Here is a 17,538-nt window from a genome sequence, read left to right on the forward strand (position 1 = left end):
CGGCAGTAGGGCGGCGCTGACAAGTAGCTGGCGCCGTAGGCCGGCGGGAGCGTGCGGCCGCCGCTGTTGCTGGACTTGGCGGCGAGGAGCAACAGTAGGCGCTCCCGGAGGCAGTGCGCACACACGCCGACCAGCAGCTCCCTCAGGGGGTTGAGGATTAGGGAGAGAGAGAGGGATTAACTGGAGACACACGTCTCCAGAGAGCCACCCACGTGCGCCTCGAAGCATCGCTCGGGTCTGACTCTCGGGAAACTGCCGATTCGGCCGTTCCCAACAGGCCAGGCCCAGGGGTGCTTTAAGAACCTTGCTCGGGCTGAACAGTGTATGCGAGGAACCAAACAACCGAGATTCGAAAAGATGATGCACCGCGCGGCCTTGGTTGGCCTCGATGCAGGCAACCAAACTTGTCCTTAACTATTCGAAGCTGCCTTGGTCCATGCGTTCCGGTCGAGGGGACCTAAAAACCCAAACGGAGATAGTAGTACCGATTAAAAGGCCGGCCAGCCTCGATCACGCACCCTTAATTCAAAGTCCGCTCGTAAACAGATCCCTGCTTTTTCGCTGGGCTTAGTTGGTGCTACATGTGTTAAAAGCATGGTTAATAATACAACCAATGGTCGGCTATAAAAAGTTGTCATGTCATCTACAACCAACCTCTTAACTGGCATGGCCCATCTTACATCCTCACAAACAGGGCCGTATATGAGCATGTGCAACAGAAGCGACCGAACAGGGCTCCTAGCACTAGAGGGCCTTTTTTGTTAATCAAGGTGTTAATTGAAGCATTAGGTACTAGAGTAAAGAGCTGTTAGAAATATTTTACACCAAGCCACCTCAGGCATCTCTCTAATCAGGATCGATCAGTTCCTCTCTCAGCTCTCTCTCCATCTCACGGCTCTTCCAAAATAGCACAGTACAACTAAAACAAGCAGATTAGATACGGAAGCCGACGAGGAGCACACGGAGGCTCCACTCCCTATAATCTACACGTCCATTATTGTCTGAGGATGGATGGAGTTAATGAAGTTTGAGTTTGGTTTCATCCAATACAAGAAGTATACTGTGTATGACAATAAATCACATTTATTTCAGCCCCACACCCCCAGCTGTGTTTCACTGTTTTGTCAGATGCTGAGAAGGAGTGAAGTACTTACTACGTCCGTGGCCAACAAGCGGGGCTGTGTCGAAGGATGTCGACCAGGCACAAGCTCGGGTCAAGGGCACCGGCCATGAGCATGAAGCCCACGTCCTCGATCAGGAGCACGACGTACAGAACATGGTGGCTGAGGAGGAGCATGTTCATGCCGAGCTTAATGGTGACGGAGACGACCTGGACGCGGATGACGTACACGGGATTTTGTCATGCTTCGGTGCAGTACCGCTGGATGCAGGAAGGCAGGCCATGGTGACGGCATCCAGGGCATACGCGGTGTCGCTGGCCGCTGCCGCACAGGACACAACAAGCTTGGACGATGGTTGCATCAATTTGCTCGTCGTCAATGGCGTAGTCGTCCACCTGGCTTTCTTCCTAGACGTTTCTCGCTGGCCACAGGAAAGCATGACTTGGTTTCAGCAGCTAGGGCGGACACCATGTCGTTGGCCGTGTTTGTACGGGACGCGGCAAGCTCGAACGACTGCCTCATTCGTCCTCAACGTCAACGTTGTTCCCCGTCGGCCGCAACATTGTTCTCTGTCAGCCACATAGCCTTCCTTGTTCCTCTTGGTTTTTTCCCATGTCCATGTTGCCAAAGGAGAAGAAGATGAGCGCAAAGAAGAAACATGTAGAGGGAGGAAGAAGAACATGAGCAGTGTCAGTTATGGTGGAGAAGGAGAGTCCCTGAGAAGATGACTTCATGTTGAGTGCATTAATTAGGTTGTTGGGAGCTAGTGGCCGAGGTCCTTGCGTGTGGTGTGGTCTGCTGTTCACTGACAAAGTCAGGCCAAAAAGGACACCGAATACAGGCCTACAATATAAAAGATACATGAATCATAATCTCCTAATACATACTATTTAATATAGCAGTGTGAATCCCAAGACAAATAAATGGAGGAGATTTTGATGAGTGTAGTCGCCGTGTGCTCCAATGCAATTTCAGATTAGACACATGCTATCTATGGGTCCTTTAAAGTTCTGCTTTTAACTAGTGTAACTTTTTGTGGACAACTATACTGGTTGGCAAAAACATTATTGTTTTTCTTTCACACATATGGCATAATTTTTGATTTGCACTGAGGCTCCAATTTTCCCAGTATGGTCCTGCTCACAAAGTTTATTGGGTCTCGTGTTGCAGCTGGCTACTAACCAAGAGTCTGCTTCTCTTCTTTCTCTTCTTCTCTTTCCTCTAACTAAATATATATATTATTCTATTCTTTATAGTTTACTTATGTCGAGAGGGGCCTTTTGGAGGCCGAGCTACATGGCTCCTGTTATCTCGTCCAATCATTGTCACGTTGGGATTTGCGTGGCCTGCTTTTCAGACTAGTGGAAATACATCAGTGCCATGCGTTGGTGTGCTGGTTGTGTACATGGGTACCCGTTCTGTCTGATTGCACGAACAAGTGGGCGAGCTGTGCTGACGGCTGCGGTGTGTGTTAAAGCAGATGGTTGAGTTTAATGCCGAGTGTGACAGGAAGGAAAAGATTCCCAACAGTGAGACTATGCATGCAACTAAGACGGCTAGTGTTATGCTACAGACCAAGTAAAATGGTTTTTTTATTTCGAGAACAAAATATGTCATTGTTAATTTTAGGGAAAATCACAGAACAAAAAATGAACTAAAGCCACAAACAGTAAGATATAAAAAGGCTGAGACGCTTGGCGAGTTATTATTTTTTAAATATCTGAAAATGTAGTCACATACTGGATGGTCTACTGTCATGCTATTGCGAGAAAATGGATTAAATCCTCTACGGAACGATCAGGAGGAAATGGCCAAAGGGTTTGCAATCTCTCCTAGCACGCCAGGGGTGTGGGTGTCGAGGAAATTAAAATAAGTCAATTCATACGATATTTTTTGGTGCATGGTTAGCTGATCGAAGAAAATATTGGTGAGGGTGCAGCTGAGATCAAATAATGCTGTATCTATGGCACCGCGTGCACATCACCATTATATGGTTACTACAGTATGATTTTTTGGTACAAAACGGCATTTGCTGTTGAGATTTTGCTCGGTGTTTCAAAATTTACAAGTGACAGTCAGTATGCTTTGTAATGGCATGGCGTCTACAATAGGAGTCGTGCGAATCATGCCTTAAAATACTCAATTAAGGTGAGCCGGATTTTTAATATGGTGCAATGGATTTATTTTAGGTTTTTTTAAGAAAAATATGAAAGATAAAACAAAAAATTGAAAATAGGATTTGTCGGTGGTTTGATGTTTGTCTTTATGTAGGTATGTTTCAAAGCACAGAGCGGCATCCTTGTCATGTCGTACCATCTACAAAGCCTGCATAGCGGTCTTTAGAATACAAAATTAGATGGTGCCAATGTTTTAATGTGGTTCTCGTGATATTAAGCAAGTGTTTTTCTTTTAAACAGTTTAAATATAAATAAAGGAGTTTTTTTTTTTGAAAATGTGATATGTATGTGGTTTGAGGTTTGTCTTTTTATTGTTGTATCCATTGTGTGCTGGAGTGGTTGCCGGTGGGAGAGTGGCGGGCAGGAGAGAGGTTTGTAGGAGTTTTGAGGGACATTTTCGGATAAACGGATTGCGTGTCGAATTCAGAACAGTGCTTATATCACCCACATAAATTTCCGGTAGTCTGACGCACATTTGATCCATGTCATTTTCCAAACAGTTTTTACATGATCGTTAATTATGCAGGCAAAACATCAGCATGGGGGTCTTATCCATCAAGTAAAATGGGAAAAGCCATCAAGGGTAAACGGTGGAGAGAAACTCCAGTTTTCACAGATAAAATTGAACTCAAAAAATGATGGACGTACGTGTAATTAATCGTTATAGTGTTTGCAAAGTTCGCGGCGAGTGGGGTGGCAGTTGTCTTGGCTGGATAGATCTCCTACCTAATTAAATGACATACATGTCCGTGACTTTGATTGGGTGTGTGCTCAGTGGTAGAGGGGACAGCCTTTACCACAGGTGATAGGATGTCTGACATGGGATAGCACTTTTGCTGAAGGGAGAATATGGTGGCTTGTAAACAGCCGGAGGATGAAATACGGGACAGTAATACAGGGCTGCGTCTGATCACCACAAAGATTGACATGCAGGATAAAGAGCACCATGGTGCTCGGTCTCCAAACAGCATTTTCGACTTATGTCACCCTATTATACTTGCTTTGATTGGGCGGATTAATAAGCCAGAGAAGACACGTCGCATGCAATCTCGAGGCGCCAGGCTGCATGCATAAATTAATTAGTTACCTTTCTGGTAAATGAAGCAACGGCCAATGCATGCACGATTATAAATGGCCTTCCTCTCGGACAGGGATTTTTAAGACATGTGGCCACGCGATACCGCTATCCGGTGCGTCTGTGCGCGTCGTGATTGATACTTTTTTTTGGACATCAGTACGCGATTGATACTTATTATAGCCCATTCGCACTACCTGACACGTTATCACCAACATCCGCGAATATGTCGTGATATACGCTTGGAGTGGACCAGATGAGATTTATGCTCGTATGGATACAACCTTGACTAATACAAAAAAAGGAAGCGTTCGCTTTTCTTTCTCCAGAAGAAAGAAAAGGCGATCTAGCTTCTACGCCAGCAGACTCGCCTCCGCCGCCGGCCTCCGGCGGCTCCCCTCCTCTGGCGATTTTGGTCGTCGGTGGTGAGGGGGGTCGCCGGATCCACAAGTGTGGAGCGACTTTTAGACTCTCGTAGTTTAGGTTTTTAGGTTGTTCATTGTTTTTGCTTCGGCGGCGGCGATGGTGGTGCTACATAAAGTTTTTTCAGATTCTACTCCGACGAGGCGATCAGTCCTATGGTTGAGGATGGATTTGAAAATCAGTCTGTTCAAGTAATGATGGTGTGGTGGTGGCGACATCCTCGTGGTGGACCTGTGTCCTCGAGCTCCGCCGTTGCGATGGCGTTTGCTCCAGTGCCGACGCGGAGCTTGGGAGATAGTCCAGGAGCGGATGCAGATGGGTGGGGCGATGGGAGGGACGCGTGATAAAAACAGGAGGAGGGAGAGAGAGGAACTGAAGCTGATGGCTGGCTTCGATTTCACTCTTTCTGTTGTTTTTCATGGGTCCTGTAATAAAGTAGTGGTTAAAAAGAGTTTCTTATGGTACTAGCTTCCGTGAGCTGTGAGAGAACTTCTGCTCTCAGTTGAGTTGGGTGGCGTAGTTCCCCCATTGGTAGTAACCTTTAGTTTCGGTCCAAAACTGGATGTTGTTTGTTCTGCTTCGATATATAATATTAGGGCAGGGGGGGCAACCCCTTTCTTTCAAAAAAAAGATGATGACTGCATTGACGACATCTGGAAGATGGTAGATGGTGTGCTGGATTCATGGTTCATGGATGGCACGTATGGTTTCCTTCTCCGACGTCTTAGTCATATGGGGGTGCCAGATCTAGAGTTTGATAGCGTGTCCGGGGTGTTGCCCGGTCTGATTCGTTCAACGGTAATTGTTTCGTCTTTGGCGAACCACCTTGGAGGTCCGCAAAGCTGCATATCAACGATGGAGCCGCTTCGAGCTCGGGTATGAAGGTGATCCGTCATTTTTTTTATGGTCGCTGTCGTGGTGGTGCCAGAGACAAGTGACGGGCGTTGGTGTCAAGCTCAAAGGATTCTTCGGTCTCGTTTGTAATTTTACTTCTTGGCTGATATTTCTTTGTGCAAAAGCTAGCGTTTTACTATCTTTTCAGTTTTACCAGGTCAGCATGTATGTAGTTTGTACTATGATTCTTATGATATACTAGTAAGTGTGCACGTGCAACGCACGTATAATTATTGGTTGTATTTCAAATAGATGCCAACATGTGGTAGATAAAAGGTTGCTTTGCGTCTTGTGGCGTATAGGAAAGCTTGACAACGCATGAAACGATGAATGTTCATATCTGGTACCCACAAAGTCACAAACATACATAAACTGGAGAATATAAATCAACCCATACAGCTCGTAATTGCATGCCTCCGTTTACTCTTTATATGCATCAAGATGCTCTTGACATGTAAATGTTTAGTTCATTCTGCACGAAGTGTCAAAGCACTAAAAATTCAAAGCTAAACTTGGCAAGCAACATACACAATTCTACAATGTTTCCCCTCTTTCATCTGTGTTCATCCTCCTCCAAGCCAACAAGCTTTCATACCAAAATGCAAAAAGAACAATGCGCTGAATAAGTACAAGGTAGACACAGGAAAACAATAATACAAATAACATCCCGGAACACAATGGGGACATATGGAGAAGCACCAGTTGTAGAAAAAAAAATGCAAGTCATGACCAATTTTGATAGTTTTTTCTTTACACCCACCTATGTGTAATACTATCAAACAATAAAAATAATTTGGTGGTCATTAGTTCCTAACCATTAACCGAATGAACAGCGAAAGGACCTTAAAGTATTTATACATAGAAGAATAGTAAAAATATATATTTATTTATAGATGGTTCATGTGAGAAGAAAAAAAATCACATCTTGCAATTTAGACCATCCAGCCCCTTTATGAAGTGAAAGAAGTTCCAAATGTAACAACTTAAAATAAACCAACTCCAGCAGTACAATTGTTACAAATTAAGAAAAAACAAATAATGTGTTGATGACACATGTAAACGACATCTGCTAAAACACCAAAGATATAAAGATAGCACACTCTTGGTTAGTAATGCATAGAAACCTTATTTTGAAGTATACAAGTCAGCACAGGCACGCCGTGTAAGTTCACAAGAGACCATAAATGCTGGCTGGTCAGTTGTCTTACAAGCAACATAAATTACCGGCACTCCGGCATCATCCCCTGAGAAGGGGCGATCGGTGCGACACCCTCGGCGGTTCACGAATTACCGGCACTCCGGCGGCGTCCCCTGAGAAGGAGTTGTTGGTCCTCGACTCCTTGTCGCCATGCCGAGTGGAGGCCAGTTGTGGTGGTTTTTCTTGGGAGAGATAGGATCGTGATCCAGGAGGTCGAGGTGATGGATGTGCAGGGCCGTCGATGAGGGTGGCCGAGGTGGGCAACCGCACAGGGCCCCCTAAGCAAATGGGCCCCAAAATCATTAATCTGGCGCTAATTATATAGCATGTCACGAATGATCTTATCAACCAACGATTTCTTTCCTTCTCTACGCACCCCTGCATGCATGGGATTTCTTACCTTGATTATCTCCCCTGCATGCGTCTGATTCCTTTCCTTTATTTTCCCCCACATATAACTCTCTACTGCATGTACCATTTATATCCGGATCTTCTAGCGCCGTAATTGCATGCATGATGATTAGGGAGGAAAGGAAATCACGTTGGTGAACGCTCCATTCGCGGGGCCAATTTTTGTAGCTTAGAGTTTGAGTGGAAACAATCTTTCGAAGGGAATCAAAGAGCTGGGAATAAAAAAAGGCTTAATATTTTAGAATTCCCTAAAAATAAATACACACATAATAATGAGAAATAAATATCAAAGGGACTTGTTTTAAATAATAAGACCCTATTTATATTTTTTTTGTGATAAAACTTTTGATCTATTCATCTTGAAGACCCTATTTACATTTGATGATCATATAGTGCAAGTGTGTAACATGGAGTACTCCGCACGATCCGATTCACGCCATGCGATCGGTTGGTCAGCACAGTGATCAATTCTTGGGTGATATATGTGACGAGGAGTGCACATTACACAAATTGATAGCCAAACCGTGGCATATCGTTTTTCTGCACTGAGGCCCCAAATTTAGCATATATATTTTTCGCATCGGGGCCTCAAATTCCCGGAGACGGCCCTGTGGATGTGTCAATGTGTGCAAATACCTGATTAGTTTCCTAATAAAATATGATCATGATCAGTTTCCTAATAAAACGTGATCATGATTAGTTTCCTAATAAAACATGATCGTGATTAGTTCCCTAAGAAGACGCGATCATGATTAGTTTCCTAAGAAGACGCAATCATGATTATAGTTTCCTAATTGATCGGACGTGGAGTTTCATATAGTGAAGCACGGTCAGTCGATGTAAATTGTTAAGTGCACACAAAGCATGGATTAGGTTAAGGCTAGCCGTTAGATTAAGTTTAGTGAACTTAATCATGCGGTCATAATGAATCCGTGTACGTTTTACAGGATGCACGTAAGAAAGTTCTTATTTGATTGTTTAATAGTAGTGAAGATAAATGAGAAACGTATTACCATGAAAAAAAATACAGCCTTGACTGCTACCGCGCCGCAGCATTGTTGTGGAGATGGCATAACTGCTCTGACGACCCTGGGCACACATCAATGATCACACGCGCTAGAGGCTTGTACATCTCCAAGCAGTCTCCTGCGGAGAAACAGAGGCCGAAGAGGAGATGGGTTATGCCCTGTACACGCGTTTCACAATTGATTTTTCACGTAGGTCTTTTACCTAGAGATAATCTCAATCTTGGATGCATATGCTGCAGCCTCCGTTCACTGCCATGCATCATTGCCACACCAACCAGTAGTTCTGGGTCGTCTCCACTGTGCATGGATATTTTTCGTCATAAATTGGAAATGTCGGAGTCATTATGATTCGCAGCGCCGCTGGGTGTAATTGATGAGCGCAGGGGCGTTTTAATTTGCCATAGCGCATGCTGGCTATCCATTACTGAATTATTGTCGTTCGGTGGGTGCGCACGCGTCGCGTGGTATTAATGTTGTCCCTGCCTGTTGGTATGTCTTCATTTGTTTTGAACGATATCTTGCGATTAGCGTACGCCTAATTATATATGTAGTGTGGAGTAAAAACTGTATCACGACTTGCGTTAATGCTCCATGCACATAACTGTAGGAAATGTATTAAATAGGCCAGCTACGTACACAGCATGTGCTAGCAGATACATGCAGTGCAACCAACCAACCCACGGAGTATAAAAAATGGAGAAGGAGCACTGAGAAGAAGGGTCGGGCGGCATTGACAAGCAACCCAGAAGTTTAATAAAAACGTGGGGAGCATGATTCATCTAGCGGTTGGGACTCATGGACTGATGGACACTTCATTTCGTGCTCGCGCGTTTGTTTGTTGCGGCAACCTAAATGAACGCGCGTCCGCTTTTCGTCCGCCTGCTGACTCATTTGCGTCGACGTGTACACGACGCGTACATGAAACAGATGCGTGCAACACGCGCCTACTCCCCCTGACCCGTCAGTCGGTGTCACATTGGCCATCCTCTTCCACCCATATCGACAGAAAACCCTCGCCCGCCCCTGCCCCGTCGCCGCCGCCGCCCCTTTCCGGTGCCTTTGCCAGCAGCCGGTGCCGACACCTCCCACGTTGCCGCCACCACCGCCGTGGCACCGAAACTTCCCCCTTTGACGTCACCGCGAGCAGGAAGCCATCTCTCCGCCCCGGCCAGCTCCTTCGTTCGACACCGCCTGCTGTCCTGACGTTGGCACGCTCGTCGGATGCCGCCAGGCCAGCTACCTGGTCCAAGGGAGGCGCTCTCTCTTCGTCGGCCAGCTTCTTCGTCGACGCCCGCAAACTGTTCGACAGTTTGCCAAGGTACAAAATGTGTCGGTGCATGCCGATCCAAATCATAAATAGGGCGGACGCCGAGCGGGCGACCGACCCAAACCGATAAAAAACGGACAAAATCACCGTCCGTTTGGGTCGGCCTGTTTGAGTTTCTCTGATCACCAGCGTCCAATTTTATTGGGTGGGTCCCACAGCACATGCTCCAAACTACCACAATATAGTACTGGCCATGATTAAATGCTTCTCCGATCAAGAGAGGGACTTGGAGCGGAGATGGGGGGAGACAAGCCATTCTCTAGCGCTAGAGTCACTTCCACAGTGGAATAACTCCATCTCCCTGTCTTCCTCGAACTCCCTCAGATCCGCACGAACCCGACCTTTCCCTCTCACCGTCTCAGATCCAAGCAGCGACGGGACAACCATAGGCGGGCAGGAATCCATCCAGGTAAATCCACACATCGATCCACGCTTTCCCAGTCCTGCTCAATCTTTGAGAACTAGCTAGGTCTCGTTTCATTCTTTTTGCCAGCGAAGTTCCATGCTCTTCATGCCATGCATATCTTTTAGCTTAGATTTCAGCAGGCTGGTTGGCACAAGTTGCTGATGTGCTCTTTTGTTTCTTGTTTTGAGTAGCGGGGGCAATGGCAGCCGGAGGGGTGTCGCATCTGTGGAGGGAATGGGGGATTCAAATCCTTGTCCTTTCGAGCTTCGCGCTCCAAGTGCTCCTCCTCGTCTTCGGAGGGATGCGTCGGCGTGGCCTCTCCACCTCGCTGAGGGTAGCCCTCTGGATAGCGTACCTGTCGGCGGACTCCACGGCGATATACACCCTGGGCCATCTATCCATCACCAGCGGCGGGTCACGTGAGCACCAGCTGGCCGCGTTCTGGGCGCCCTTCCTCCTGCTGCATCTTGGCGGGCCGTACAACGTCACCGCCTACGCGCTCGAGGACAACCGTCTCTGGCTGCGCCACCTGCAGACCCTTGTTGTGCAGGTCCTTGGAGCTGCTTATGTCCTCTACAGATACATGGCCGACAGCGGGACCTTGCTTCAGCTGGCCTCAATCTCCATGTTTGTTGCCGGCATTGTCAAGTACGGTGAGAGGACATGGGCACTCAAGCGTGCCAACGACAACAAGAGCAGCTCTGGTAAGGCGGTTGACCCTTATGAATTACTGAGACAGGATATGGGTGACGACGAAGTACTGCTCCGAGCGCACTCCCAGTTCGCCATCTGCAAGTCCGGCTTCGACGATACCAAGGTGGTAATGCGCCACAAGCCCCCAGACGAGGATTCACCTCGTCTCTTCCCTTTCTATGACGAGGATATATTCAAGTTGGTGGAGATGGAGCTGTCTCTGATGTACGACACACTGTACACCAAGGCAGCAGTGATCCACACATGGTATGGCTTCTGCATCCATTCCATCTCGCTGGTTGGCACATCAGCTGCCTTGTGCTTGTTTCGGCTCAGGCTCAGCAGAGGGGATCATGCGTACAACAGGGTAGATGTAGCCATCTCTTACATTTTGCTGGCTGGGGCTTTGGTCCTGGAGGTCATATCAGCATGTAGGGCAGTATTGTCTAGCTGGACATGCTGTTTCGTTCTCCGCAAGGCGCAGGATTACAGCGGGAGCACTCGGGCTGCTTGGCTAGAGTGGCTTCACTATTATGTCATCTCTTCACTTCGCAAGCCTTTGAAGCCGGCAAACAGGAGACTGTGGCGGGGCACCATTGGGCAGTATAACATGCTCCATCTGTGCACCCGGGACCGGTCCGGCCTCGGGAGCAAGTTGGCAGCCAAGATAGGGCAGGAGGACTGGTGGAACAAGCTGCATTTCTCGGGCACTTTCTGTGGCAGCGATTCGTTGTCGATGCAGCAACTCAAGGGATTGCTCTTCAAAATGATACGACAGGATGGGTTTGCAAAGCTCGTGGGCTCTTTGAGCACAATGACCACAAGAGGCAGCTTTATCCTGGAGCAGAAGCGAGCGTTCAAGGGTGTTGCCAAATGGACTGTGCTCAACATTGAGTTGGACGAGAGCATCGTTATATGGCACATCGCAACTGATTTGTTCATCTGGGAATCCAAGGCTGGCCATGAAGTAGAGCTTATTGAGGCTACAAGGGTGCTATCCAATTACATGTTGTTCCTGCTGGTGGCAAAACCCAACATGCTACCTGGCCGTGAACGCCGCACGGTACATCTTACGCCCTCCAGGATCCTGGAAACAATATGGCGGGTGCATATCTTAGGTGACGAGGACAAATCTGTGAGGGCATCTCCCGGAAGCTGGAATAAGTGCTGTGTACTTAAGGAATTGTTCCACCATGAAGGCCCGAATGGCTCCAGGATCACTCAGGCTCAGAGGGAGAAGCTTGCCGAGATACTGTTTGCCGACTGGTCTTATGAGGGGGTATGTGCATGTTGCTCTTCAGGCCCTCAATTTAATTATCTCATATTCTTTGAAATTACTTTACCACATGCACTAATTTTACCCCTCTATCTCAGGCGCAGCAACTTGATTCGTATCCAGAGGTTCTTGAAGGGTCACGTGGCGAGTTGTACAGGTGTGCAAGCAATCTCGCCAAACAGCTCCTCCACTTGGGTAGGCCTGACACGTTGGAACTCATCTTCTCCGTGTGGGTGGAGATGATGCTTTATGCTGCGGATCACTGCCCCCGAGATTCCCATGCCAGGGAGCTCAGTAATGGCGGCGAGTTTATCACCATCCTGTGGCTTCTGGTACAGCACTGGACGTACGTCTACAAAAACAAAATAGCATGTTAGTGACATGTTGATCAATTGAAATTACAGGGAACTTCCAAACTGAGACATATTGTCAGCCTCTCCTCACGCCACTTCACCATTTTAGAGCCGTAACAAGGAGCTCGGTGATCTTACTGATGATTAACGACATGTAATAATTAATAATGTATGCTGTGTTTTTTTAGCTGTATGTTGTGTTTCCTGTTTATGATTTGAGCAGGCAGTCCACAATAAAATTGGCATAGAGAAATTATAATAAATTGCCATGGTGTATTTAAGAAAAATAATCATGGTCTAATTAGTAAAATTTCCATGGTTAAAAAAATAAATTGCCATAGTATTTACAATATAAAAATGGGGATGGGAAAATGTAAAAAAAATGATGTCTAAAAACATAAAAAAATTTGCCATGGCAAACAAAGTAAAATTTGCCATGTACATTGAAATAAATTAGCCATGGCAATAAAAGTCAATTTGCCATGGCAAACAATTTTTTTAAAATGTCATGACAGATGAAAGAAAATTGCCATGGGAATGACACTTAAAATTTGCCATGTATGTTAAAGTAAATTTGCCATGGGAAATAAAGTTAAAATTGCCATGAAAAAATAAAGAATAAACAAAATTGCCATGGCAAGAAAATTAAAAATTTTCCTTGGAAAACTAAAACTTAAAAAATGTCATGACATATGAAAGAAAATTGCCATGGGAATGACACTAAAATTTGCCATGGGAAATAAAGTTAAATTTCCATGGAAAAATAAAGAATAAAAAAATTGCCATGGCAAACTAAAACTTAAAAAATGTCATGACAAATGAAAGAAAATTGCCATGGGAATGACACTAGAATTTGCCATGTATGTTAAAGTAAATTTGCCATGGGAAATAAAGTTAAAATTGCCATGGAAAATAAAGAATAAAAAAAATTCCATGGCAAGAAAATTAGAAATTTGCCATGGCAAACTAAAACTTAAAAAATGTCATGACAGATGAAAGAAAATTGCCATGGCAATGAAACTAAAATTTGCCATGTATGTTAAAGTAAATTTGCCATGGAAAATAAAGTTAAAATTGCCATGGAAAAATATAAAAAAAATTGCCATGGGAAACTAAAACTTATAAAATGTGATGGTCAAAGAAAGAAAATTGCCATGGCAATGAGACTAAACTTTGCCATGTATGTTAAGGTAGATTTGCCATGGTAAGAAACGTAATTTTGCCATGGCAATAAAGTTAAAAATTTGCTATGGCTAACTATAATTAAAAAAACATGGCAAATGAAAGAAAACTGCCATGGCAATGAAACTAAAAATGCCATGTATGTTAAGGTAAATTTTCCATGCAAAATGAATAAATAAATAAATTCATGGCTAGGCCATCCTCCCCACAACAAATTTGCCTACATTACGCATATAACCATTACAAACAAATAACTGAAACTTGACATGGTTTTTAAGACACAAATGTTTCCAAAACTTGCCATGTAAATGAAATGAAAAAGAATGCAAATTTGCCATGATGTATTTTTTTTCCATGGCACAAATATACCGCATGTCAATTGACATGGCAAAATTACCAAAGGATGGGGGGATTTACATTAGAAGTACAGAAGCAAAATCAAACCTCTTAAAAGTTGCAACGCTTAATGTGGTAATCATCAAACCTACAAAGTCAAATGGGAAACAAACACACACCATTTTACATTTTTGCTGAAGCCATGTGAACAGGAAAAAAAAGGAACACATATTTCTACCATGAACTCAAATTTGTTTTGTTTTATTACACCATGTGAACATGGCAACTTTGCTCTGTTGTTGTACACTGTGTATCAAAAACAAACTATGTGAACAGAGACAGAGAGTTGCCATGGAAGTGGAGAGAGTTGCCATGGAAGTGGTCTGTGAACAGAAAGTTGCAGAGCAAAATTTGATGCAAATCATGGCAAATTTGCAAAATGCTTAAGTTGATGAAACAACCTAAGCTGATGCAAATTTGCAGATCAAAAACTTAAGCATGGCAGAGCATAATGGAAAAATGTTGTAAATAGATGACCACAGCCTGTGAACAGAACCTCAATTCAGTAAATTTACAAAGCGAAACATAAGCATATCAGCATAGCACAACCTCATGGAGTAGCATCAACTAAAAAACAAGCCGTATGAACAGAACGTTGCCATGGAAAGCGGTATACTTACAGCGGCCGGATTAGAAATCATGGCAAATTTGCCATGTGAACACAAGTTAAGTTGCAGTTTGAATCGTACTGAACCTCAATCCAGAAAAAACAGTTTGGCACATACATGCTGATCATCTCATTTGCTGAAAAATGATGACACAGAGTTACAGAAAATGAAAACTGCCATCTCTAAGATGCTAGGAAACTAACTACACACATAAAAAAATACAGTTTAACCGAACTAAAATGACGTCAAACATGACCAAAAAAATCTCGCCAATGGCCACCAGGCGTCCATCAATAGCATCATGTAGTAGAAAAATGGGGAGGGAGAAATGCTCACTGGGTGATTCATCGTCGGATCTGACAAAGGCCATGGGCACCGCACCATTCTCCTCCTCCGTCTTCCTCTGCTTTGTGCCTCAAGCACCAAGGAGAATGGCCTTGACGGCATCTCCTCGGTCATCTTCCAGCGCGCGCAAATAATGTACTGATATAATTTGCCATGTGTTATTTTTAGCATGAACAAGTACTAGGGTGAAAATGACAACTAGGGATGGACAATGAAAAATTGCATATCAAAATGCATCTGCCCATTCTGGATACGTCACTACAAGAATGGGATCAGACATCCAAAGTCATTCGATTGTTTTCCTTAGGGATGCACAACATATAAACTTCGTATTGATTTAAACCATCACATAATGTAAAATAGTGCGCTTCTCTGAAGAACATCTCAGAGCACAACCATTGCTACACTACATAGACGCCTGAAGTAGCGACGTTGCATACTACATAGGCAGAAAATTAACAACGCTAATGTAGAGCAACAAGCCAACAACTAGCCCAATACCCAAAAGCTAATTACACGTACATACACATTCCCTGCCTTGCAACAAAGATGGATTATTTTCATGAGGATGAAGAGAAAGACCTGCAGCGAGTTCCAGATCCTCGGCAGCACGGGTCAGCGAGGGCATCTGCACACGGCCTGACAAAATCGAAGCGAAGGGGGTCAGGGGTTGCGGTGCAGAGAAAGAGAGGAGGAGAGGGGCGACAGACCTCCATGGCGTCGGTCCGCACTGGCAGCAGCAGCAGCAGCAGGGTCGCCAGCCGAGCAGAAGCTCGGGTGGGCCGTGGTGGTCTTCACTGCCTGGAGAAGAACCCCAGGCAGCTTCACCTACCACCGCGGGAGTTCCGCAGCCTGCGGCGGCGGCCACGGAACGCGGCGAGGGCGAGCAGCCGCATCAGACGTGAGACAGCCGCACCGAGGGGGTCGAGCAGCCCGCCGCGACGGCCTCTGATGACGGCGAGGACGCTCAGCTCGGCGGCGGCAGACTCCGATGGCTTCGAGGACGCTCAGCTTGGCGACGGCGGCCTCGGATGGCGGCAAGGACGGTCAGCTCGGCGAGGGCGAGGAGCGCGCAGATGGAGACGGCCTCGACGGCCGCCGTGAACCTCGGCCTTCCGCCCACGACGGCAGCTCGAGCCGGTCGGCGGATCCGGAACACGCCGGCCTGGTTCTTCGCGCCGACGAACATCGCTGCTAGCTACGCGCGGTCGGCCTCCGCCTCACTCTCGCCGTGTGTGGGAGGAATCGAGAAACAAGAACCGCAGCAGCTTCCGTGCGTTCTCAGCGATTTAGCACATCCGGCTGTCCATCTTATTTTCCTTATGCTATTCCGTCCATCGGATCGAGCGTTCGGACGATATGGGTCATCAGATAAAAACAGGCGTTATAGCAACAAATAGTAAAAAACAAGGACCGCAGCAGCTTTCATGCGTTCTCAGCGATTTGGGACATCCCGCCGTCCATCTCATTTTCCTGATGCAATTTCGTTCGTCGGATCGAGCCTCCGGACGATCTAAGCCGCCGGATCAAAAAAGGCGTTGTAGCAATGAATAGTAGTCAAAAACGCGTGCCACCGCATGCAATTCCAATGCCCTGCCGGGGGCATTTCCGTCATTTCGCATGGCTGGGAAAATATCCAATAGCGGCAGGGGTGAGCACCTGGTCGTCGCTCTCCCCGCAGGCCCGCATTTTGCAGCATGCTTTCTTACTGTTATTTATAATGTTTTTATGCATAATAATGCTTTATGAAGCAATTCTAATGTATTTTCTCTTATAACATGCAAGATTTACACAAAGAGGAAGAATACCGGCAGCTGAAATTCTGAACCTGAAAAAACTACATCAGAAATATCTATTCTTCACATCTCCAAATGAGCTAAAATTTCACGGAGAATTATTTTGAAATATTTTATAATTATTGGAGAACAGAACCACTGGAGGGGGGCCACCTGGTGCCCACAAGACATCAAGGCGCGCCAGGCCTCCCAGACGCGCCCTGGTGGGTTGTGGGTAGCCCAACCCACCTCCTGTGTCCATCTTCTGATACATAAGGTCTTTTGATCTAGAAAAAAATAAGGAGAAGACTTTCAAAAACGGAGTGCCGCCGTCTCGAGGCGGAACTTGGGCAGGAGTACTTTTGCCCTTCAGCGGAGTGATTCCGCCGGGAGAACTTCCCTCCCGGAGGGGGAAATCGAAGCCATCATCATCCCCAACAACCCTCTCATCTTTGGAAGGCCAATCTCCATCAAGATCTTCAACAACACCATCTTCTCTCAAACCCTATTTCAACTTTTGTGTTCAGTCTTTGTATCAGAACCTTAGATTGGTACCTGTGGGTGACTAGTAGTGTTGATTACGAATTATAGTTGATTACTATATGGTTTATCTGATGGAAGATTATATGTTCAGATCCATATTATGCTATTTAATACCCCTCTAATCTTGAGCATGAATATCATTTGTGAGTAGTTACTTTTATTCTTGAGATCACGGGAGAAGTCATGTTGCAAGTAATCATGTGAATTTGATATGTGTTCGATATTTTAATAATATGTATATTGTGATTCCCTTACTGGTGTCATGTGAGCGTCGACTACATGACACTTCACCATCTTGGGCCTAAGG

General features: G+C 45.7%; 1 protein-coding gene and 1 long non-coding RNA gene across 2 annotated transcripts; one reads left to right on the forward strand and one right to left on the reverse strand.

The window, feature by feature from the left end:
• Window positions 1-9,834: 9,834 nt before the first annotated feature.
• LOC125535941 lies at window positions 9,835-12,569 on the forward strand. The gene is made up of 3 exons (XM_048699021.1): window positions 9,835-10,063; window positions 10,252-12,032; window positions 12,128-12,569. The coding sequence occupies exons 2-3, from the start codon at window positions 10,260-10,262 to the stop codon at window positions 12,404-12,406; spliced, it is 2,052 nt and encodes a 683-aa protein (XP_048554978.1). The 5' UTR covers window positions 9,835-10,063; window positions 10,252-10,259; the 3' UTR covers window positions 12,407-12,569.
• A 720-nt stretch (window positions 12,570-13,289) lies between these two features.
• On the reverse strand, window positions 13,290-16,210 carry LOC125541104. The gene is made up of 4 exons (XR_007297440.1): window positions 15,624-16,210; window positions 15,496-15,552; window positions 14,905-15,051; window positions 13,290-14,704 (listed from the first exon to the last, which is right to left on the reverse strand). It is a non-coding gene; the product is annotated as an uncharacterized LOC125541104 (long non-coding RNA).
• Window positions 16,211-17,538: the final 1,328 nt, after the last annotated feature.

The sequence above is a fragment of the Triticum urartu genome, chromosome 2 (genome assembly GCF_003073215.2).
Source record: "Triticum urartu cultivar G1812 chromosome 2, Tu2.1, whole genome shotgun sequence".
In the NCBI taxonomy this organism is placed as follows: Eukaryota; Viridiplantae; Streptophyta; class Magnoliopsida; order Poales; family Poaceae; genus Triticum; species Triticum urartu.